The sequence below is a fragment of the Pieris brassicae genome, chromosome 8, assembly GCF_905147105.1.
Source record: "Pieris brassicae chromosome 8, ilPieBrab1.1, whole genome shotgun sequence".
In the NCBI taxonomy this organism is placed as follows: domain Eukaryota; kingdom Metazoa; phylum Arthropoda; class Insecta; order Lepidoptera; family Pieridae; genus Pieris; species Pieris brassicae.
In genome coordinates, this window is record NC_059672.1 from 5,086,985 (window position 1) to 5,113,002 (window position 26,018).

Consider the following 26,018-nt stretch of genomic DNA (forward strand, 5'->3'; position numbering starts at 1 on the left):
CAAACAAACAAGCTATAAAAATGTAAACAAATAATTTACCAAAAAACATTAATTAAATATTCTTTTCCTCAGCGGTAACCATCAAAGACAAATGTGTTTAGAATTTTGTAATTGAGAGCAATAAAAAAGTCGTTAAACTTTTCAATGAAAAGATAGATCCAAGTTGTGACAACGATAAGGACAGGCTAAGGTTATCAGTCCGCCTTGAATCAAATTGCTAACAAGCGCTAATCTCAAGTCATGGGAAGAGTGTCCAAATATGAAAGATTGAGCAAATAATTCTAGACGATATGATAATTTCTTGAAATCTTATTGATAATATCAATTTAAAAAACGATAATTCGACAATTCAATATTTTAATCACTGTAGTATTTAAGGGAAACCTATTCGGCCCAGGAATAAGACTGACGACGAAATTGCTAATGGGAAATTACCATCTTCAGTCATCAAATATGTGTTTGGCACAACGGTGAAGTTTCCAAAACGTCGGGACCTTGCAACCAACAAAAATCATAGAACAAATATAAATATAATTTGGGCTTCAACGGCGAATTTAGTCGGATTCATTATCCCTTATGTTAACACTGACAATCATGTTGATCAATAATACAGATTTAAAACATGCCCTAGGACAAAAATAAAAACGGCTTAAACATTTCCATATGCCGTGAACACAAAAAATTAAAACCCATTTGAACTTTTTGTCGTTTAATTAATTTGAAATGTGTCTGAAGTATTAGCATTTTAGGCTTAGGCTGGAATTTTAATCAATGTGTATGCAATTAACACGTAATCTTGAAAGAAAAAGTGAATCTTAATTTTCTTGACATACGGTATTTATTCACACGTTGCGTTATATTCTTTTATGGACATAGAACATAATCCTTAATGTAACATTAATCTAATTCCCACTTAGTTATTTTAAGATAATTTTTAAATCTTTAATTTATGATACATAATATTGATTAATAAAGTAAACCTTCATACATTAAACCTCTATGAGAAGTTTGATAATGTAATTAGATCAGGGTTTTCCATTTTCCGTGCCCGTTTACGAAACTTCGGTTTAGTTTAAATTCGGAATAACAAGGTCTACAGAAAACATCCCGCATGATGCGCAAGAGCATACTAATGATCCATTTACGACGATTTAAAGCTAATAAGATTTTTTGGATTGTTACGATAAACCTATCGCGAGGCGAATTTTAATTGCGGCTAATTTTGTGTCTGACAAAGTGTTTGCTCTTGTGAAAACGACTATTAAGCAGCCATAAAACGCACTTGCCATTTTAATTTATATAGAATATTCTGATCGCGAAATCTATTGTATTTGAGACAATACAAACAGATATATGTTTTTCAAAAGCACTTAATTTCAAAAACAAATGTTCAAACGACAGAAAACAAACAATTTTAAGCTTCATTAAAGTTTGTAAAAACGGACAATACCGTTTCCGATACATTATATCATCTTCATCTCTATACTTGTATCATCTTCTATCTTAATATCTAACAAGTGCTGCATTATAATTTTCTACTTATGTTTAGTATTACATTATATACGATAGAATATAATAGGTGATAAAAAAGTATCTGGCCAATTACAAAATGCTTACAGTATTCTTGATGAATTGCATGCGTCAACATTCAAATCAACAGGATTTCAGAAAAATGATAAAGGTTTACAACTGACATTGTTAATGTTTTGTAAATACCATAAACATTAAAATAAAAATATTTAGTTCCCCATTTGTTTTACATTTTTCTTCTGTTTTACTTTTATTGCTGAGATAAAAGACATTTTTAGCATTTACACGCACAGAATTAGTGTTATCAAGCTTAATTGGAGCATCATCAGTGTTTTGTATATCAACACTATTTTTAATAAACTAAACTCTGCAAGGTGTCTCTTAAAGCCTTAATTTATTCATATCCATTATATAATGTAGTCAAATTGGATTTCTGTAACAGTTTTCAGGGTATTTTGTCTTTATATGTATAAAGGTCATCACCCAGTTACGTCACAATGTAAGTCTATTTTTTATTTTATTTTTATCTTACAGTAATAAGTAATTTAATTTTTTCTTGCACTTTACCTTTAGTGTTTATTTTTTTAGTTATTTTCCTTACTAGAGTTGCATGGAAGAGATCGCATCCATAATAATTTATGTTAATGGTTTTATTTGTAATGAAATAAAGTTTGAATTAATTAAAAATGTAATTCTTAACTGTAGAAATATTAAATGCACACAGAAAAATTCAATGGTCACAGCCAGATGTCGAACGCACGTCTTAAGGGTTGAGAGTCGCGCCTAGCCCTAGGGTACTAACAGGATGTATTTTTTAATATAAGGAAATCGTAAACCAAATTGCTAAATGTCAATTAAAATTTACCGTTTTCAGAACATGTTCCGTTCTATCAATGAAATGATAAGCAAGAACAGTAAAGTGGTCCAAATTTCCTTTGAGATAACACTTTAAGGCCATAATTTCCATTTCCAAGTGAAAACCTTGACGTCAATAAGTATCGATAACGTAAGTGAATGCTAAATTATTGGCTACCTGATGGCACCTTGCAGAATCCTGATAATTAAAATGTAATTGAGGATGTATATAGATAGAATAATTATTCAGGTATTTGAAGAAACGAAATTTCACGTTTATTACTTTTCTATGTTAAATCTTTTATATTTAAGTATTTTTTTAAACGCTTCTTGTAGTTAATTCAATACAACGCCACAAGCGTTTAAAACCTCAAGTTTTGTAATTTAGCAAAGTGATTACGATTTTTAATACTACTAATTATTATTATTTTATCAAAATTTTGTATTTACGTAATTTAAATAATGAACAATGACATATAAAGCGTCAACCTAAAAGATACTATTAGCTTTGTCTTTTCGGTATTATGAAAGATAAAAAATGCGCTCAAGTTCAATCAGTATAATTATATTAAATTAGTGAATAAGAGCATCCTCCTTTAAGTGGGTTTAGTGGGCTTAAATTATTAATTTTAATTAATAACCAATTTATTAAAACTACTGTATGGTACTGAATTAAATAGAGATAAAGTTAACATTATAATGTAAAATTCATAAACAGTTGAACATAATATTTCGTCAGTAGAAACTACAAAGCCGCGGTGAGTCGCTTGTGAATAATGTGATACGAGACAGAACAGTCAACTTGTGTAATTATTTGTGTATGCCGGTTCTCTTTGAGTATCGTCAAGTCTCTCGCTGGTTGTTTTATAGGCCAATTTATAAGTATATTACAAATTAACCCTTCTTGAGTACTTACTCGTTATTTAAGTAACCAAATATGATCACGCGATGCTTTCAATGTCTTTATTTCGAAAGTGAAATTTATATATACATATAAGAGATATTCGTCTTATTAATAATGTTATATTGGTTTAATTAACAGACGAGCAGTGTTGGCCTAGTGGCTTCAGCGTGCGACTCTTATCCATGCGGTCATAGGTTCGATCCCCGGCTGTGCCCCAACTTTCTTTCTATGTGCGCATTTAACATTCGCTCGAACGGTGAAGGAAAACATTGTGAGGCTTATTGCTTTATACCTGATCACCTACTTGTCTGTTGACAAATGATCATGAAACAGATACAGAAATCTGAGGCCCGGACCTAGAAAGGATTTAGTGCCAATGATCCATTATTTTAATGAACCGACAAAGGCTAGAAATGCCCCACTAATCACAGTTCATCTTACATTTTATACCTACACTCAACATGATTTAACCGGCTAACTGCACTATACAGTACACTATACCATACATATACTATACTACTTGTTATCGACACCATATACAATCCCACTTGCAACTCGCAAGGATATAAAAAGATATCAGGCACTATCAGAAATTTAATGTCATTAAAATAAGCCGTTTTTAATCACACAGGCTTCAGTTACACATCCACACACGCGTTCTCTTTCTCATATTATCCAGTCTTGTAAAACCTTCTAATTAGCGTTTCGATTCAAAATTATAGTTCAAAATTATTCAAGTAATAATAATACTAAATAATAATAATATACTACGAATAGCTTAATACTAGTTCCCTTAGATTTAATACAGATTTTTATAGAGACTGATTTTTTTAATGAAAAAAAGTGTATATTGGCTGTCAGTATCTTGAAGCGTGCCTTGCCAGCAAGTATTCCGCAGTCGCAGTGCCCGTCTACTAACGTTGAAAATTCATTATTTCTTCCTATCAACACGGCTTTTACCCATTATATTTCATTGAAGGAGGTAGCGGTGGTGCCGCAACACGTGGGCCAGGTACGCAACTTTCCGTTGTTAAATTTTCCGCATGAGTTTTTTCTCGATATTCCAACACGTTTGAGAACCTTCTTATTAGGGACAAAGCATGCGGCGATAGTACCACATCTCAAATGCTTCTAAGCGCCGGTGGGTATCTTCTTTGATTGTCCAAGCTTCACAACCGTACTGAATAAATATAATATTTTTTGGTGAAATGTATATCTGATCTTTTCATACATTTGCATGTGTTCTCTGTGTCGATAAGAATATTTTATCAATAAGATTTAGAATGTTATGCCTTAGTGATGGACGCCATTGGAGATAATGCCAAACATGAAATTTGTTTTAGTAATTCGCGATTGTATAAGCGTTAAACTATACAGTAAATAATGTTAAGGATTTTTAAACAAACGCTGGTTATGAAATATGTTTATGGGTTTACTTTTCTTAGGAAGTGAGCTGATGTCCACAGTATTATTTGGTAGATCTATTATTAGATTGCGTAATTAATATTACCAATAGACAATGTCAGAATATAGGATCGTCTAATTGAGTTTATTTTCATGATTCGTTTAAATTAATGTTCCAAATTCAAATATAAACAAATAAATTCTTAGATAATTAGTCGTTCAATGTATAAAATGCAAATTTAAACTCAGTTGCGGAGAGCAAACTATAAATTATAGGTGACATTAAGCATGAAAAAGATATTATGTCTGTGTGGCCGCAGTTCACATTGATTTTGTCATAAAACCTTATTTAACTCAACCTTCACTGTATTTTACCATTAAATGCAAATAAAATTGATCGTAAATAATCTAAATGGAAAACAATTCTATGAAAAATTTATGTCGCAACATCAAACAGAGCGCCAATATTTTAAATTACGAATGTTTTTAATTAATTATAACTCATGAGCTATGTCAAATAAATGTCCCATTTTTACAGACAATTCTTTAGCATAGGCACAGACTAAATATATTTTGATATTTTACTTTTTCATTTGTTTTTGCACAGTACAACATTTCCGCTCGTGTTTTGTTTTTCAAGTTTAGTTAATTTTATACAAATTAATTTTGCTTTTACACTTATTATAGGTATTTATACTTATACAAGATATAACAAGATTACTGCTTTCACTTGTACAATAGGCCCGAGTTTCGAGTTAATAGAAAAGTTTATATCTTGCAAAACAAAAATTGTGAGTTACTAACCACCTACCCACTGGCTTTAATATCAAAAAACATACACAAATTGTCTGTCCCGTGTTTGTTGGGTTCAAAAAATCAAAATTCTTGGCATTTGACTGAATAAAACCAAGTTACTTGTAAGTTATGTAAAGAGAACGACAATTTTAATGACTGAAAATGTTCTTTAATTAAGTTAATTTAATGAAATACTAAACATTCTATGACACGTATGTAACATTAATTACATCTAATATGAGTTACGTTTGGCATTGGCCAGTACTGTCGTGATTGTGGTCAGATATCAGACATTAAAAATCGGTTTGCATTTCCAAGAATTAAACGATCATTAGCAGCGAATGTCCATTTACGAAATGGCTTTGAGATCATTTTGCTTAAACTCTTATGATATATTGTATAGGTCAGTCTCACTATAGTCAACTAAGAAACTATAAAGCCCCTTTTTATATAACCCAACTATCAGCTAAGAAAATAAAGTGGCCCGTTCGATCTGCCCCAACTTCTGCGTAGTCAATGTATATACTTATATATATTATATTCTGTGTGTCGTGCGCCCTTTTATGTAGCATATTTGTCTACTAAACCCCGTGCGAGCTATTTTAAGATGCTTAAAACCAGGTGCAACTGTGTACAGTACAAATTTACCACGATTTACTTTTAGGCGTAATTATTTGGTAATTAATTTATTATTATTATTATTAATTTATTATTTACTACGATATATTGTGTAAAGTATATTGTTTCCTCGACTTTCAACCTTTTTTGACATGACCTATCGTGCACGCCAAGCAACAAAGTATTTCTTGAATGCTATATCAATTATAGTACAATTCTACTTTATGGACAAATTACATTGCCCTACTTCTAAGTTTGACTTTTCCTCTTACGCATAATAAATAGATTCATATTGTTATTTGCGTATAAATAGTAAACCGTTTATTCTGTGGTAGTACCTTTCAATCCGTTCCTAGAAATTACGTTTTAGAAACTACATGTGACTTGAGACGGATAAAACAGGATGATTTAGCCCAGCTTAACAATGTGTGTTTGTACAGGTTTTATTCTTTGGTTTCAAGGGGACATGTTTACAGGCAAGATTGATAATCAACAAGTGTTTTGCAGATTAGATGCGATAAAGAAACTGGTACTTACGTCTCGTTCTTGTCGTAGATAGGAAACGTTTGATGCGCCAAATCCTGGAGCGACGAACTCGTTTGCGGTTCAGCGGAAATACCTTGGGCCCTCTGTTTCCTGGGTGCCCTCGAACCTCTTGTAAACTGCTGGTATGGAAACACGCTCTGAAGTTTATCCAGTTGCGAGCGCAAATCCAGCATTTCTTGATCACGTTGTTTTAGCAACGCCTCCAATTCCTTTATTCTCTCGATTAGCGGCGCCATGTCGTTGGACATCGCTGCGTTAGCGACACAATTCTCTGAATCTGAATTCATTGCGGTCGGGGTCCCCATTATATCGTTTAGATCCTCTCTATATGTCTCGTCTAAGGCTCGTCTATCGCCGTTGACCGTGGGCGCCGTGGTAAGCGCACCTCCTCCTGTATGTATTATCCCCCTTGGCTCATCGTCACCAGCTGTTCGCTGTGACGATCCAAAGCAGAGGGTGTCGAAACAAACGCGCATTCACTCGGCTAGCGAGCACGGAACTTTAATCACTAGGATTATCACTTAAAGTTAAACGTTACACTGCACTACACTGTGTCGTTCGTGGCAGTTAGCGGGATTGGCAGGATGTGAGTGGGTACTGGTGCGCGTGCGTCGCGTCTGCGGTCGGCGGAGTGTGTGATAGCGTGCTGCTCGGCCGTCAGTCAGCCCCGCGTGCCTCGGCGACGCCCTGTAACAATACAAAATGCTATCAGTATCAATGATCATGTTAATAATCATGAATGAACCTTTTTTCACAAACACTTAGAATTTCTTTGCTATATTGCTAGGCGCCCTTATTTTGGGAATTCATATTACTATGATATATAATGGTATGCAGCGAAGTAATTAACGCAAATTGTGTACAACATGGAGATGGGTAAGATTCCCGGCATAACAATCATTAGTAGGAAGAGGAGGTCATCCAACTGCTTGATTAAAAATTAGGAAGGCGCAGTCTGTCCCTATTTATAGTAAAAGACACTTACGATATGAGCATGAAGCATGAATTGATATCGCTAACAATAAATTAATGGTTTAAATTGAAAATTTGTTTAAGTAATAATTTTCTTTATCGGCCATTTGAAATAGATTAAAAAGATATATCATGATTATCTGTTGTATATCTTAACATTACTAAACAGAGGAATGTATCTATTAGTGCTTGCAGACGCAGCAACTGTGCGCAGCATTAAAATGTTGATATATTTTTATTAATGTCCTTATCGAGTATAAGATATGGCTTTTTAGTTTGAGAGATCAACGATCACCTGACTTGTAACCAGCTGTAGATTTTCTATTTCGAGATTTATTCGTTATTTATAAATTTATCCGAAATCAGAGTTAGTGAAGAGTTTCAAGCCCTTATATTTAAGAAAGTTGAAGTAAATAGTTTTTCATTGTTTTTATAAATAAAAGGCTCTTTCCTATACTTTCAGAAAACATTGGTCAACCAAACAGCTGTTGCTGGAAATCAATTCGTAATTAAATTTCACTGCACTTCAAATATATAATACTCCAACGTAAGGAATATTGAATATACAATTTGCGATGTAAGGGATATGGCAGTGGGTTGATAAAAAACTAAAGTAAAACTGCGATGGGAAATACAAATAGACATTTAACACAATTCCAAATGTAACTTTTTTTAAATAGAACAGAGAGAAAACTGGCATGAGGCTCACCTGATGTTAAATGATACCGCCCATGGCTGCCATCAATGCCAGAGGGCTTGCGAGTGCGTTGACGGTTTGAATTTCAAGTTAATTTTATACTTGTACTATAACTAAATGGTCGTAACTTTAAGATCGAACTAATATATACGAAAATCTTTGTAAATAAATCGCATCACTTTAGATATTTTCTACATTTTATACAGTATATCACATAGCACATATATATTCGTCTAAATATAAAAACTAACACAGATTTTAATCATCTTATCAGCAAAGAAACATATTCTTGTAATCGCTTAGATCCACGATTTCTTTGTGTGAGTTGATAACAGACTATTTTTATGCATTGTCTAGATCTATGGATACATTTTAACTGGTACAAATAAAATATTCTTTATTTAAAAATTTTAAGATTTTAAATTAAGAATAATATTGCTTTTATTTTAAAGATGTTGTATTTCATTCTATAGTAACTTGAGATTGGTCAATAACGTCTTTACAGTTACAATACAAGACGAGACGTATTTGTGACACCTATTTCTATTAGTTTATGGCATTGTGTTGTTATGCAATAAATATAAAATCTAGTCTAATCACTGATATGCGACACACTTCTGTTGGACCAACCACAATCAAGCACCATTTCGTCTTTTGTTTTTAAACGACTTCGAAAAACCCATCGAGTATGTTTTGTCTCAACAGGACGACATACGAAACAGCCTGATTGTAGTCATATAATGTCCAATTCTTAAGTATTAGGCCATTTGTACAACATTATATCCATAACTCATAGTTATATAAGGCTATTTTAATAAAAGTATATTAATATATATGCGGATATAAACGCGAAAATGTTTACATAGGTTTGAGTGCTTTCCAGCAGTTGTATTGAGACTCCCGACTTATGTAGTACCATTGTTAAAAAATACTCATTACGTCGAATTATGTTAATAATGTTATCCGCTTTTATATACTCATAAATCGTGTAGAATCCGAAATGATATACATATATATAGTTACAAGGCACAAGTTAAGGAATATATCATATATATCTATTCGGATTGTACACGTGGATCTCTTGACGTCACAAACCCTAGAAAAACTCAATCAACTGAGCAAATAAAGAAAATCTGCCAAAGACAAGAGACGGAAGGCACATAGCCAATATAAATGATAAATGTTTTGACAACAAACGCTTCAAGGTTTCCGGAATTTATAACCAAACATGGGTGTAAGCAAAAAGGTTTGTCAATAAAATTTACGTGTTCTTAGAAATTCATTTTTTACATAAAAAGGAAATGTTTTATTGTTGTTCACCATTATGTACATATAAAGCTTTAATGTAGTTGGCATCATGGACGCTAGATTTTTTCAATTGAACCATAAACACAGGCACGGTTAAGTTATTTTGCAGTATAAACCTTCAGATTTATTTTGTTTATTGCAATTATTAAACGGTTGTACGCTGGTTTTATTAAACAATAAACAAATTATATTATATAATAGATAATGCTACATTTCATAAACAAGCAAAGAACCGATACATCGCTATTTTTGTAATATATTGTAAATTATACGTTAAGACAAGCCATACATAATATGATTGAATGGCTAAAACTAAAGTTGCAATTCTATAGTCAGATAAAGTCAATAACAAGTAGCATAAGAAATATATTCAAGTCTGTGTTATTCCACAGCAAATATTTTATCTATTTTAAACGATTCATTCAATTTAAATGTAATTACTGTCAATAGATCAGTTTATTTAAGACTTAATGCCAATAAAATTAATTGCGTAGAAAACTTATTAGTTCATGGGATATTAAGTTGTAATACATTTAATGCCTAGGTGTTTGATAAAATTTGCATTTTGACACAATTTATAGTCTGTGATATATCGAACTCGTTGGTGGTTTACTCCTTGGTGGGGAAAGTTCTAGAAACACTTCGATATAAGAAATTATTTCTCTTTTGAAAGCTGAAGTACACGGCCTATAAATTAACAATAAAAAAAAAACATTCATAAAATGGCGATCCATAGATCACTTTGATTATATTTTTGTACCCAAAAGGTTATGAATTGTACATTGCTGGTAATTCTTTTAAAGCTTATATAAAGCTGGAAAGTTCGTGTAGTTACAAGGAATAAAATGCATCAAGGTTGCAGACAGCAAGTACCTACAGTTATTTTCTAAGGTCCTTTAGACGTCATATTAATATGTTAATATCAACCTTACCCTAGTTAAAGTGGGTGTCTTAGTTCCGGTAGGCGTAAATATATAATGCAACATATGCACACAATCGTACGTAGGCAGTACAGACTGAGGAACGGATTATGAAGTAATGCGGATTTAAAATATGTTTATTGTTCATATAAATGGAGGTCTGCCAACCTAGTAATAGTATTAAGTGCCTAGCCTATGTAACAAAATACTGACTTTCGCGCTCTCGCACTTCGTCACAATTATTTTTTACTGTTTTCTTTAATTAGCGTTGCCAGGAAGAAATCGTTTAGTAACCATAACGACGCTCGTCGCATGATGTTTTTAATTTTTTTAAGTTTATTATTAGTATAATTATTTAATTCCTGTGAATATAGTGTAAATAAATAAATAAGTATCAAATTATAAGTGAGCAAAATATAAATGGTATAAAAAAATTCAAGACAGCTCTGCGAGTGAATTTGTACCTACAATTGTCATCAAAAACTTATTATGTGTCAATCAAGCAGTAAACTTGTATGGTTTTAAGTTTTATTCAAGTTCAAATGACAAATTATATATACGTATTTAAAGGCAAAAAGTAATATTTCAAGAATGAGGTAGATGTGGAGTACCGCATAGAGATTTGTAATAAATAAGTCAATGGCGCTTTTAGGTCTGGGCCTCAGATTTCGGTATCTATTTCATGATCGTTTGTGTATTGAATAGGCAAGTAGGTGATCAGCCTTCTGTGCCTGACACACTCCGTCGACTTTTCGGGTCTAAGGCAAGCCGGTTTCCTCACGATGTTTTCCTTCGCCGGTCGAGCTAATGTTAAATGCGCACATAGAAAGAAAATCCATTGGTATCGAACCTACGACCTCAGGGATGAGAGTCGCACGATGAAGCCACTAGGCCAACACTGCTCTTGAGAGATTTGTAATGCCATATATAAAATTGACTTTGCAATTATACTTGACCGAATGTTTTACGTGTGTAAGAAGTTAGATGAAAATCTATTGTTATTCATTAGTTAAATATTTACCACACCCTCTAATCGTTGTGTCGAGGTTAGTACGAGTATACAGTTCTTGAGCTAGTCATTATACAAATACATATGTGATTATTAATGTTTTACATTCAGCTTATTTAAACCTTGCGCTAACATTATGTATTGATTAACAGGAGAATCAATGAAACGTGAAAAAAAAAATAGATCTTCCTTCAGTTGAACAGCTGTCTCGAAGTCGACCACATGAATTATGGTTTTCATTGACCAATTGGTCCTCTTTATGCTGTATATTCAATTATTTAGGAATGCTTTTATGGAGGAATGATATCGTAATATGACCCGAATATGCGAGGAAAACGCGGGTAAATTGCAATATATAAATAATTATGGTCGATGTTTACAAGCACGTAACAAATAAAGAGGGGACACAAGTACTTTACGTAATCCTTCAGAAGTTAAAATAATGTACCTTTAATGTTGAAAGAACCAAACCATTTGAATTAGTGAGTTAGTGTTAGTGCTAAACAGTGGTGTGTTCCCCTTAATAGAGACGAATGAGAGAAGAAGTGTTATTGGACACTTTCTGTTAAATATCCTTTTTAGTAAATTAGGTTAATTTTAAATTACTTATTAGTCTTAAGTTAGGCTAGATCGTAATTTTCCATGATGTCACAGTGAATAGACAATGTAATAATTAAAAAAATGTTTTTAATGGCATGGTCATCATGATGCTATATGAAACATTTTCCTAAAATTCATTATTCATGCAATTAGGTCACCATTGTTTTGTGTAAACCATTCTTTGTCTGGTGTTGCGTTTAAGTGTCCTGAATAAAGGAATTACAGTTACTGTTATAACGATTACAAAGGCACCATCCATATTTTGTCGTAAAAACCGATAGTCGTAACAGCTGATGACGTTGTTATTAAATACCTAATACAGTAGAATTCAGCCGGGACGTTTGATTTTGGTCAATATAACCGATATGTTGTTCGAAACGATGTCGTATTAAACGGTTTTGACTGTATTTCTTATAACAATTATAAAGCCGCATAACAATCACACTGTATACATTTAACGATATTTACTTTTCGAAATGAAATAATAGCTTTCTAATAGCGAATCATTCCATTATATTCATTTTCGATGGTTTAAAACTATATATTTATATATTTTTTTATCTTGTTGTGAATACTTTACGACTCTTAAATAATCTTAGAACATTATAGGTGTCGTGATGATTTATTTTATATACCACGACTTGAACAACAATATTGATTATTATTGTATAAGTTTTACATAAAGGTTGGTTAAAATGTTTTATTTTGTATTGTATCTTTGGTTTTAAATGAAACACGTATTTACCAAACATAAAACAATTGCCTTTTTACATGATCTGATTTCAAATAGACTGTCTAGTTAACCGTAGACATTCTGCGGCTTGAAAGTTCAACATATTTATAACGAGTGCTTGGTCTCTCGAGTTATTTTTAGACGTTTCTCAATTAGATTCAATTCAACACGACTGTACATTGTCGCATGTACAATTATGTTATTATGTATTATATTCTATGTACTTTATCATGGGCGGAGTACTTATCTACACTATAGTATAACATAGAGAGACCTCGTCTAACATTTCCTACATTTATAGGAATATGATTGAAAAATGTAATTTATATTTTAAAATTCTATAATGCTAGTCTGTTTCATTGATTTGGTAAGATGATCAGCCTGCTGTGATTGACATATGCATCTAAGACCTGTAGGTTTCCGAAGTTTTCACGGTACAATCAATTAACTATTGCATGTACAGATTCTAAGTTAAAGTTATAAACTATTGCATTCTAAGTTCGAATTTGGCGTAAAGCCTAAAATGAACATACATAGTTTTACTGATTGGTAAATTTGTAACGAACCAAAGGATCGTTTGTAACTGTTATCTACTTCAATATTCTCTAAATAGACTTGCAATTAGATTCTTGCTGATGATGCACGGACATGACTGCGAAAATTTTGAATAAAAAGTAGTATCCAACAAAAGAAAATATTTTTATAACGAAAAGATAAAAATAATATGAAATACATTTGTTTGTTACGTCCTACACACATCAATATGTATGTATGTGTGTAACTTGTCAATACAAGTTCTAATGTTAGTAGTTGTTTGGATAAATTACTTGACTTCGTATGACGCGAAGAGTTAAATCGCGTTTATTTAGAATTAAGAGTAATTGATCTTCATTGGCTGGCGACTATTTTAACAATCTTGTATGGGGTGACGAACTGACCGTCTGAGCTTTAATATAACGAGTATACAGGACGTACGAGTCTGTTTTTATCAAAATATTTTATAATGCATTCATAATATAGTTGGTTCGACTTTGGTTTTAAAAAAATACTTTATTGTTCGACAAATTGGCAGGTTGATGAAAAAGTTCGATTTTTAAAAAAAGAAATTCGAATTTTTCATCAGCCAGGTGTACCGAACGTATATAAAATCGTCTTCTATATCTAACTTCAATAGATTGTTCGCCAAATAAGGTGCTTCCGTAGTGGTCATTAAATAATTGAACAAGGCAAGTTAAGGTAGGCATCTAGTGGTATTCAGGCCGGCCAATTTAGCTATATTATAAAAATTTATGGAGCTATGTAGTTGAAATGTGATACAAGACACGACCTTAGGACTTCTTCGTATTTATGGATCTGAATATATTTCCTTAACGTCATAACTTATTTCCTTTTGATATCTCACTCATTAACAAGTCATTACCAATATAAAGCTATTGCTTTTAAATATCGATTGATGGTGTTTAAACTAACTTTAATTGAACCTCGTATGCTATATTAACTTTTTCAATATTTTAATACTCACACATACAAATGATATATTTATGTACCAATATATACCAATGGTGCTACAACCTTTTAAGTCTGGGATTTAGATCTATGTATCTGTTCTGTGATCATTTCTAATAGGCAAGTAGGTGATCAACCTTCTGTATCTGACACACACCGGCGTCCATATGGGCATTTAATCCGGCCCGAAGAGGGTCCATCATCATGGATAGTATGATATTTGTATTGTTTTTATAATCTTAAAATCTTAAACTTTGTGGCCCGCCATTAAAAAAGCTTTCTCACCACTGGTCTAAAGTATGCCGGGTTCCTCGCAATATTATAGATAGAACGTACGAACCCAGGGATAAGACAATAATACAACACATTTACCAAACGTAACTACGTGTCCTGTACTAGACTAAGACACGTGTTCTAGAACTCCAGTCAAACTAAAATCTAGTTTCATACGTCAAAACATTTTGTCAGTTTGAAGTTTGACATATTTGACAGCGCTCAATACGAGATTGTGACTTTAGAAAATGAACCTTAGTTATTGAGAAATTTGGGGACATGTATGTACACTTATAAAACTTTGCACAAGTGCATGAAAGATGAACATACACAAATACTATGCCATTCCAACAGAATCAGTTACATACATATTAAATCTTTAACCTTCTTTTTTTAAAAAACTTTAAACCTCCTGTGGTCTGCGGTTTCAGGTTATAATATTTAATAAACGCAATCATAATTTTACGATTTATAAATTTTATCATGGTTAAATCAATGGTATGAGTATTTATCTTCCAATTTAGCTATGACAGTTCTAGACTTGTCACTCTCTATGACGTTTGACATATCGTGACAGCGCACTAAGCAAAAGTATGACTTCATTTATCATTTGTTCGATCAAAGACTTCTTTGAGATGTACTTAAACTTTATTGAAAGCCAAACTCAGCATTACATCAAAGGTGTGATATGAATCGGTTCATAATCAGATCAGTTTTTACACGTCAAAACAATTATTATGACAGTTGATTGACGTTTGATGCACTTTGACAACTGGAATTTCATCATTAATCTTAATCAATGTCAACGTGATTAGTGACTCAAGGTGGCCTCGCTTCAGTGCACTTTCGTTTACTTTACTACGAGGAAAATTATTGTAAATTCGACTTATTATGCGAAACTGTGTTATCTTAGCTCGTACAAGCATCTTTAAAGACCACATGGGTGGCTGTTGGCATTTTGCCAAAAGGCATACAACTGATGAGTTGAATAACCATGCCATCAAAACATAGCATATAAAAAAACCAAGTCTCGCAACGCAGGTCATTTACCGTATAAAGTTGTGACATTCATGTATATTAAGTCGGTCAATTTATTCAGTCCCTATTTAAGGGACCTTCTGTCTTAAGTTATCACGCTAGCCTAACAACATCTTATAGTGACCATATAAAGGATAGGATTTTGCTTGACTTGGCAGGCTCACTGCCCCCAGATCACAAGGCGGAGAACAAATTACAAATTTAAAACTGAGCTTCAACTTGGAAACTTTTAACCGACTTAGTACTTACTCGTTTACCTAAAATACTCTTTCGTGTCTTAACAAATTAATTATATTATATTTGCACTGTTATTAAAATGCTCTGCTACTCAGGCTGATTTAGCTTTTTTATGTATACGTAAATAAAAACAAGTATAATAATTTAATAAAAATGAAGTACATAATAAATATAGTTTCAATGTCGTGAAAATGTAAACATCAATAAATTCGCTATGTCACTGTATCAAACATAATCTAAAGCGATGACAATACTAAATTATTTTAGAGAGACAATCGAAATAGTCATCATAAGTATTGACTTGATTTAGTACAAAAATGATTTGACTGTGAAAAACTTCCATTTTAAAACAAACAGCCTATTTATAAAAGTACAACGAAACTTGATTAATAAAAAAACCAGACTTACTTTTAATGAGACAAGAGGGTAGAACAAAAAATATTCATTTCCCAAGAATTATAATATTCCTTATAATTTTACGCTACAACCGGCCTTTTAAAATTACTCACTAGTGTGTAATTTAATAAAAACAAATAAATGCAGCCGTAATTCTTGAAAGGCTGTGTTGACCAGATGATTGACAGTTTAGGTACAGCCTTTCGACACCGCAACATATATAATTGGCCAATTTTTGGGGAAAACTGTTATTTTACACTTGCATTCTTTATTGAAAGCAGGAATGTTTCATTGTAATATAATGATCTTGTACTAAGGCGGAAGTTAGCAAGTTACAGGTATTCCATCAAAACTAAGTTTAGAAAAAAAAGGCCAGTACACGGCCTTGAATAGAAAAATTGTAGGCTAAAATATACTCACTAGGTGATCCCGTACTACAAAGTAATAACGCTGTTTGATTGTTAATTTTATAGTTGGTTTTCGATATAAATAATTTAATATGAATAAGCAAAACATTCAATAATTTGTAAATTTGATAGCAAAATATAATTTCCTTTATTATACCATGTACATATATATAAATAATATATAGTATTATAGATTATAAATTGTCCAAGTTGGCGTTCAATTTTCCCGTCGTGAGAATCAAGGCGGGAATAATTATTACACATAAAATGTACTAAATTTGTATTTTTAATTAACCTACTTCCCTCTGACGATTACACGAATTAAACAATATCTTAACAAAGGATAATTATCGTTGCATTTGTAAAGGACAGCAATCAGAGAAACTGCAAGGGTACGTTTTTCTGATTAATTTACGACGTGTGGCATTTCCATCGCATACCCGGTCATTTTGTAAATGACAGGTTTTTTGATAAACTACGACATCAGTAGCCATTCCGGCCATTATAACAAGGGGCGGGTTAAATGATTTAAATCATCTCGATATAAGAAATATTTATTTTGAATTCGACATAATGTTACTTTATTTATCGGTTACTTCGCCTTGAATGTAAATTATTGCTTGTCGATCGCTCCTGTTTTGGAACCATGTTTTCGGTATAATTTACGTTTCCAGTAACAGGTGTATGAAAAAAAATTGTTGATATTTTAATCGAAAATATAATGAAAATCAGTGGCGCTACAACCTTTCTAGGTCTCAGCCTCAGATTGATGTATATGTTTCAGGATAATTTGTCAATCTAATGGGCAAGTAGGTGATCAGCCTCTTGTGCCTGACAAACGCCCGCACCATCATTTTGGGTCTAAGGCAAGCCGGTTTCACACTGCCCAAGAAACATAAATGTTCATCAGTACCCGATTTAAAATTTCCGTACTTGTACGTAATTTTTAGAAGTAATAGATAAATTAAGATCTATTTTAGAAGGTGGAATTTGTAACAACTATTTTACCTTCGCATAATGTTTCTAGACCATATGCATTAGTATTTAACAAAATAATATACAAGTATTCAGTGACTCCAGTTAAATTTCGTTATAAAAAATGATTATCAACTACATAAACGTGAAAAGTATAGAATGTATGTATTGTATGTATGTAGATGACATAGGTACTTAAATCGTCTTAGTACAACGTAACTTTTGCTTTTAATTATAGCAGTGTGGGAGCATTGCTATTGTAAACACTTGTAGAAGTTTACTTGAGATATTATTTAAAACTTGTTAAATTATGCATAATATTCAATAAAAACAAGATAATTATTGTGCAATTATTATTTCTCTCTGCAAAATCATTTGTTAGGACGCGGAGACGTTTGTTTACTCGTTAAAATATTCGGAATAAATTTGAAGTCATTCAGGTATAGAATATTTCTCATATAGGTTGATTTTGTAAACATTCATAACAGCATATCAAATTTAAAGTAGTGCTGGATTTTTTTTTTAATTTTAGATCATGCTGATTTTTATTACTTCTGTGTATTGCCCTAGTTTTCGGCTGAGATGATCTAACTTAGTGATTCCCTAAATTTTTGCCATGCCCCCTTATCCTTTCTAAATTTTAGAATGTTTAGCATACATAATCTTTATTATTAAAAAGAGAAAAAAATCACATAAATGATAGATTTTAGGAAGAAGGAACTAGGAAATTGTTATCGAAACACAGTAACGCTTTAAAACATGTAATGAAAAACTGAAATACAAATTCCAAATCATTTAAATACATTTTCGCATCCCGTAACAATTACATAGGTCAGAAACACTGACAAAACCACTTTTAAACAAATATAAATTTTAGTGCGTTTTTACACTACTACTTAAAGGAGAATAACAGATGTGTTTGCAACATCGTCTAGATATAATACATCAGTAAAAGGTCAAAGCTATTACCGCTTCTGTTTTACTTTGGTTCAAAGCAATTACCATAAGTTTACGCTATCGTGCTTTATCGTTTAGTACTTTATAGCTTCATAAAGGGTAAGGATTATCTTGAAGTAGCAAGGTAAATATTCCTTTAAAAATATTACCTTACAGTGGAAAAATGGCTGTTGATTATTAAAAATTAGAATTAAATATAAAACATATTTATTTCGTTTACTTTAAACTGATCCATGGATAAAACTGTTATATATATACTTTAAAAGAGTATTTAATTAATGCAATTATCAGAATTTTAACGGCATTCATGACAATATGTATTTAATTATCATTTTCATTAAATTTATATGGCTCTCACTTTAATATGTACTGTACAATCAAGTAATGTTTTGACGTATCAATTCCAATATTTTTTCCACATGTGATGTGATTTAATTTGATCACTGTATGAATATCAATTTGTGCATTACAAACTGGTAACGACCCTAACATTAAAGTCCACCTGTCCACTGGGCTAACACTGTGCATATTATTCGTTACTTTCGATTGCCATGGCAGTATCGATTCCGTTTTTCTATGCAAAATTTGACAAGTTCTCTCAATATCGGTATAACTTATGTCGTAACTAGATACCGCGTAGTACAACTGAACACTGAAGCTAGGATCGTAACAGCTTATTAGACAGTACGAAGAATGTGTTATTGAGACTGATAAATAATCATTAATTTATCAAAAACCACATAATTAAAAATATGTTTATTATACACAGAACGAGTGACATAGCATATTTGTAAATAATATATCTTATCGAATACTAATACCGGGGTTCCGTTACGTCAGAGACCTATTTGATAATATATGTGTACCTGTTTTTTTTTTAATAACTAACAGAAATAAATATAACAATTTGTGTAAGTTATATATACTAATAAATAATCTGTAATTTTAAAAACTTGTCAAGCCTATTGTCGTAGCAGCTTTATTAGTAGGACATTTTCCATCAAGAAATACATAGCATGAAAACATATGATGGAGTTTAATGCGTCGTCCAGTTAGCAAGCATAGTGTAATTGAAACCGCGTGATACCATACTCGTAGTTACGTATATTGATATCCTATTCGCTTCATCTACTTGAGTAAATAAACACTTATATAAATGTATACAAACAAAGTAGAACTCAGAAGAAATTGTTACTGGCCGTAATGGCTATGCCTAATGTTAAGCCATATAGTGTATTGTTTAAAATATATGGTCTCTTTTTTATTTTCTTTTTCTAGAACAGGAGCAGCGGGCAGGAGGCTCACCTGATGTTAAGTGATACCTCCGCTCAGACACTCTCAATTCCAAAGGGCTCGCGAGTGCGTTGCAAGCCTTTTAATAATTAGTAGACTATTTTCTTGAGGGATTCTAAGTCGAATTGGTTTGGGAATACTTCAGTGGGCAGCTGGTCCCACATAGTGGTGGTTCGCGGCTAAAACTGCCTTAAAAACGCTCAGTTGTCGACGGACATAGAGGATATACGGGTGGAATTTCGTATTCTGCGATGTCCGATGATAAAACGCATGATTTACAACCCATTTGTTATGGATCTTGATTTACTAGATTAGAAAAATCGTACATAAAATGTGACTTCCAAAACCTGCCGTAGTACATCGTATAGACACTTAGTCACACATTTTTACAAAGTTATATAAATAGACAAGTGATAATTAGCTAGAACATTGTAGTATAGTATAATAATTACCTATTTCCTTAAACGACAAAGCATTGTAAGTTTATTATACTAATAATAAAATCAATTACTTTACAATATTGCCCATGAGTATAGATATAATGTAGAGGAGTGCGACGTGGCGTGCGACTTTCGACTTAACCGCATTATGCCAGGTAAAAAATGTACAACGCAATATATAACTACTATATGTATCTTTCGTTTAGTATTAAATTTGTATAGTTTATGAAAACACTAATATAACGCCAAAATTCAATTAATTACAACATTTTCATAGCCAACCTTTCTAATATTTTTTCCATCAAAATAGATTGGTGAAATTGTAATTTCCTTCGTATTCTCTATTGATTCGGGAATCATAAGTTCTCGACTCCTTGCTATAAGCTTCACATGATTACTTGATTATTGAGAGTAACAATAAAGCGCAGAAACTATATCAGATTTAAAAAGCCACTGGATGGAAGATCGTATCGAAACGTATCTTACGTTTAACCTTCTTTCTTTAGCGTTTCGTATTTTTCATTATTAAGTCAACTTTTATGTGTCTTCCAGGGAGATTAGATCCTGAAAGATCCTAAATTTTAATTTTTAATTCAAAATGTCTGTATACGAGTTTTAATCTAGTTTCATAAAACTTACGATTTACACGAAATTTGTTTGCTATGGTTTGGAATAAGTTATACACGAAATTGTTTAAAATGTTAGAATGGATTAAGAATACTGTAACATTTCCCGGAAATTCCAAGTATCGAAAGATGTAATTAAAAGTTTCTCAAAAACATTATGAATATTTCGTAACAATTTGATAATTATATGATTCAAGGCCGTTTCTAATCTATTAAGGTCATTAACCTTATTAAGTTGTGATGTATATCAAAAATGAGAATTGATAAGAAAACAGCTGCATTGTGTATGGTTAAGTGGATGTTATACATTATGCACAATACATATAGTCACTCAATCTCAAAATAACTTTATTAATATATGTAGCGAAGTACAGTTATGAACATCAACAACAAAGTTGTCAAATTGATACAAAATTTGATATCAGTCCGCAAGTCAAAGGCGTAGAGCGGGCAAGAAGAACTGGCAAGAAACGCTTCGCCACTCTTTGTAATCGCCAAGTTTTAAGTCTTGCAAATTGTTTAGTTTTTAGTCATAAATATTTGAATCATTTAAAATCTCAACTCATTTACGTTTAACGAGAGTTTTTAATTTAAGAATAAGTCGAATACAATAGTAAGTTTATTTTATATCTTTTATTTTTCAGCCCTGAGCACCGACCCACCTACAAACGCACGATGTGTTGAACATCAAATACTTTTTATGCGCAATGCTATATTTAATAATCACTCCCTCGTATGGCAAAGGATCAAAGAACGTAGAAATCTAATACGTTTTTGACACACGGAAGAAAATTATAAATAGTCTATATGGTTCGTGCTTCATTTGAGTTTGCGACTTGCTTCACTGATATTCACAAAGGCCAGAGGGCAACTGTAGCGTCCACTGAATTGCGAACACATGCTTTTTTCTCGAATCATATCTTTTCATGAATAATTATTTTTGAAGTGAGATTTCTTTAGGCGCATGAGGGTAGTTTTTTTACGGATGAAACGTCACGTAAATGTGCAGCGTCTTTGTCGAAGAAAAGGGAGAGAGCGATTGAGACCGCTTGAGAGAGAGTGAGAAAGGGAGACCGAGAAAAAATACACGCTATTGGTTGATGTATTCGTTTAGTAGTTACATATTAGAACTTTAGATGGCAATTCTGTCGCATAACGTCTTGTGCAGTGAACGCAGACTTTTTATATATTCATTCAGTCATCTATAGGGGCTTTTAACATAGTGATAATTAATTTACAAAAAAGTTTCACTTCTGACATAAGTTCGATAACACCATGCATGCACAAAATTACTAAAACATATAATAGTTAATCAAGGAAAGATAAAAACAGTAAAACATCACAATTTAATCTAAATGAAATGTTGTATTGGCCTAATGGCTTTAACGTGCAACTTTCATCCCTGAGGTCATAAGTTCGATCCCCGGCGGTATACCAATAGACTTTCATTCTATATGCGAATTTAACATTCGCTCGAACGGTGAAGGTAAACATCGTGAGGAAACCGACTTGTCTTAGACCCAAAAAGTCGACGGCGTGTGTCAGGCACGGGAGGCTAATCACCTGCTTGCCTATTTAATTGACAAATGATCACGAATCAGATATGAGGCCCAGACCTAAAAACGTCGTAGCGCCACTGATTATTTTTTATTTTAAATAGTGTAGAAATTTTTAATTCTTACTTCAACATTTCGCTTCACATAGATTTTAAGTTCAAATATATTACCAGGAACTTTCATATTAAAATTATTACTGTGTATTAAGTGGTGAACTTAATTTTCTTCAGAAGTAAGTAACCAAGTCTTTTAAATACATCCAATCTTTAAGATTACTTGTAAGATAAGGTACAATTAAACTTTTAATTTAATATCTTTATTTAAATTTTAAACCTTGTTGAGTGTCAATCTCGTAACGAAATTATTACGCAAAGTAATATTGTTTATTATGCATAAAAGTTTACAAAGAATTTTATGCATATTAAACAATTATGTTCATTATATTCACAAATAGTATCCTAAAATGCATAGGCAAGGCGCATTTCTTTGTCTGTTTCATTAATTTGCAATTGCATGCCAGGTACATGCTTGATAGGATTTTTTCGCCTACCAACATTTTTGGTCTTCGAGAATTTACTCTTTTTATTGTTCATATGGTTGGAAACAACTATTTTACAAAAAGTTCAGCGTTACCTATATTTGGATTAATTTTGAAAAATATTATTTCTGTTTGATAATTGTGTTGATATCAACGGGTCGCAGTTTTTGTTTAAGTACTTGTGGACTATTTACTCAAGTATTGTACCTTCATTTAAAACATAGTAATTAAAATTAAAGATTAATTAAAAACTTACTAAAACTTACCGAAAAATTCTACACAACACCACTAAAATTTATCACACTTAAGATTTCGCGATCACAACTTCATCTATACGTGACGCGCGCGCAGTGTCAAAGGAATTGTATCAAACTGGTGGCAAATTGACGGTATTGTGGATTATTATCTGGTAACATCCGCACAAAAGATAGGCATAAAATATAAGTCTATAGTAGTGTGCTTACTGGTTTTGATTACTTATATTATTACATTGTTGTTTTTTTGTAATTTTTAAAAGTAGACGCAGAGTAAATACAAAAATGCCAGTTGCGAGTCTGCTGCCGTCTTTTCAAGGTGTGGAACTATTATTTGTAGGACTAAAAGACTTTTGTACCAAAAGAATGATGGGAAATATTGCTGTAATGCTGATGTCCAAATATAAAACTGAAACAGAAATAATCTTCCTAAAAATGCCAATAGTCATCTAGCTTCATAGCTTTGAGTAAAATTGGCAATTCAAAAAACAGTGTTAGTTTTTTTTTAATGTATGTTATGCATATATGTTTATAAGTATTAGCATTATTTTATAAAAACGTTATAATTTTAAAAACGAGGTTTATAATATTTAAAACATTTCGATGATACCATTGTAATGACAATTCATTTATGTATCATAAACAAATTGAAACAGCGACACCTAGCGTCGAATAGCGGTGCTGCATATAACGTGGATACATAATTATTTTTAACATACTTAGGATGACACTCACGAGATGGCGCGCATGTCCACTACAGACAATTTCTGTTTGTGTAAAATCGTTAAAAGAACGTTTGCTACATTTTACTAATTTAAAAGTAAGTATATTTTAATAGCAATTAAATATTAAAGAAATATATGACTTCTGACCAATATTCGCAATAAATAAACCAGTGACATTGTTTTATGTGCCTGTATATAAGTATGTTATAGGAAATCTAAAACTAATGTAAAAACTTATGACCAATACGGAGGGACAAAATACAATCCTTACTTATCGTATGTAAAGTTATTTATATGTGATATGGACACAATGTCCGTGATCTATTTTTAGTTTTTTTCTGATAAGAGCATCATAATACCAAATAATATTAATTATTTGTTGTTCAAGAATTACTTTTGTTCCAATTTGGTTTACTATTGAGGAATTAAAGAATTAAAGAAATAAATTCAATAAATAAACAGTTAAAATTAATGTATGTAAATTAAATACATATAATAAATCTACTTTTTATAAATACTTGTGGTTTAGTATAAAGCTTTTATCGGGTAAACAATGACAATATACAACATCGTCATAACTTGAATTAGAATTTTGAATCACATAATTAATTATTATACGTATTTAAGTATGTCGTGAATTAAATAAATATTGACATTAGAATTGCTAATATGTTATTTTAGGTTATAAAACAAAAGGTTACGTATTTATATATCTATAGAAGAGGAATATAATCCATTCCATTAAAGAAACTAAACTAACATAACGGCGTTAAGGTCGGTATTAATATATCGCAATATTTAAAATATTTTGAAGATACCATGCGTGGAGTGGCTAAAAGGGCAGCTAATATGCAAGAAAGAGACACACACAGCTACGATTTTAGTAAAACATTGATTCAATCGTAAGTGAAAAATATCTATTAGTATTAGATTATGTCATAGTTAAAAAAACAATACGCAGTCAAACATAGACGTACGTCGACTATGAATCTTATCCTAAATTGTCTTATCGGGGATTTAATTTCGAGGTACAGGTAAACTTAATCTACTTGTATAGATGATAAACGTCTAAAAGTATGAACGTAAAGATCTGTTGTATTTGACATTAGTGCCGTATGTAAAAAATTATGAGCCTAGTAAGTATGAATTTCGGTTGTAGAGATGCACAGTTCTTCATGTAGCTCTTAGAAATAACTTAAAGTATCTGTGGGAGGTCTGTGTTCTCTTTATATTCGTTTCTTTAACGGAGTGGGTTATACCTTTCAGCGTGGGACGAAACGAGATATCGAGTTTGAAACAGGTTTAACATTCCTTAAGTAATGATAACGTAACATTAAGAAGGCTAATCCCGCATCTCTATTTACTAAGCTAAAAACATTTTAAGAGGTATCAGCCATAACCATAACTAGTTTTTGTGTCATGCCATAGTCATAATGGGGCATAAATTGAACCAGGGACTACCACAAATCTATGCGACGATGTTTTGATTTTTTATAACCTAGTTCGACACCAGAACCTTTGTAAATGCTTCTCCAGTCCTAGATATTTTTCCGTTGGACCTATTTCAACATGAACACATAAACAGCGTGAGCAAGAGCTGGTGATAAAGGGCAAACAACTCACGACACCATTATCTAGATTGAGATAATTTTCAATGAACTGAATACAGTAAATATACTGTACAGTTTTAGTTTAAGAAGATTGCTAATTGTAGCTGCATTAACCTACCCGTAGAAATCCATGTGGCGTCTAATTATTATTATCTTTGAGATATGGTTAAAAGGCTTACATAGAGATCTATCCGACCGTCGTCAATAATTTTTTTACTGATTGTATAAATTACTGTTACTGGTTTTTATACTTTGTGCACAAAAGTTACAGAGGTAAACTATTTTATAAATATAAT

At 32.0% G+C, this 26,018-nt stretch overlaps 1 protein-coding gene across 2 annotated transcripts in view; it reads right to left on the reverse strand.

Annotated features, from left to right (window-relative positions):
- LOC123713838 (cGMP-dependent protein kinase, isozyme 2 forms cD4/T1/T3A/T3B) overlaps positions 1–26,018 on the reverse strand; it is a 90,229-nt gene that overhangs the window by 54,172 nt on the left and 10,039 nt on the right. The window contains exons 1-2 of one of the 2 annotated variants that reach the window (XM_045667723.1): positions 23,400–23,499; positions 6,644–7,339 (exon numbers count right to left, since the gene is read on the reverse strand). In XM_045667723.1, the coding sequence (XP_045523679.1) occupies positions 6,644–7,128 (485 nt within the window). In that variant the 5' untranslated portion in view covers positions 7,129–7,339; positions 23,400–23,499. Of the gene's footprint in view, positions 1–6,643; positions 7,340–23,399; positions 23,500–26,018 lie in introns of those variants that run through there. The other variant, XM_045667722.1, reaches the window with a different exon arrangement.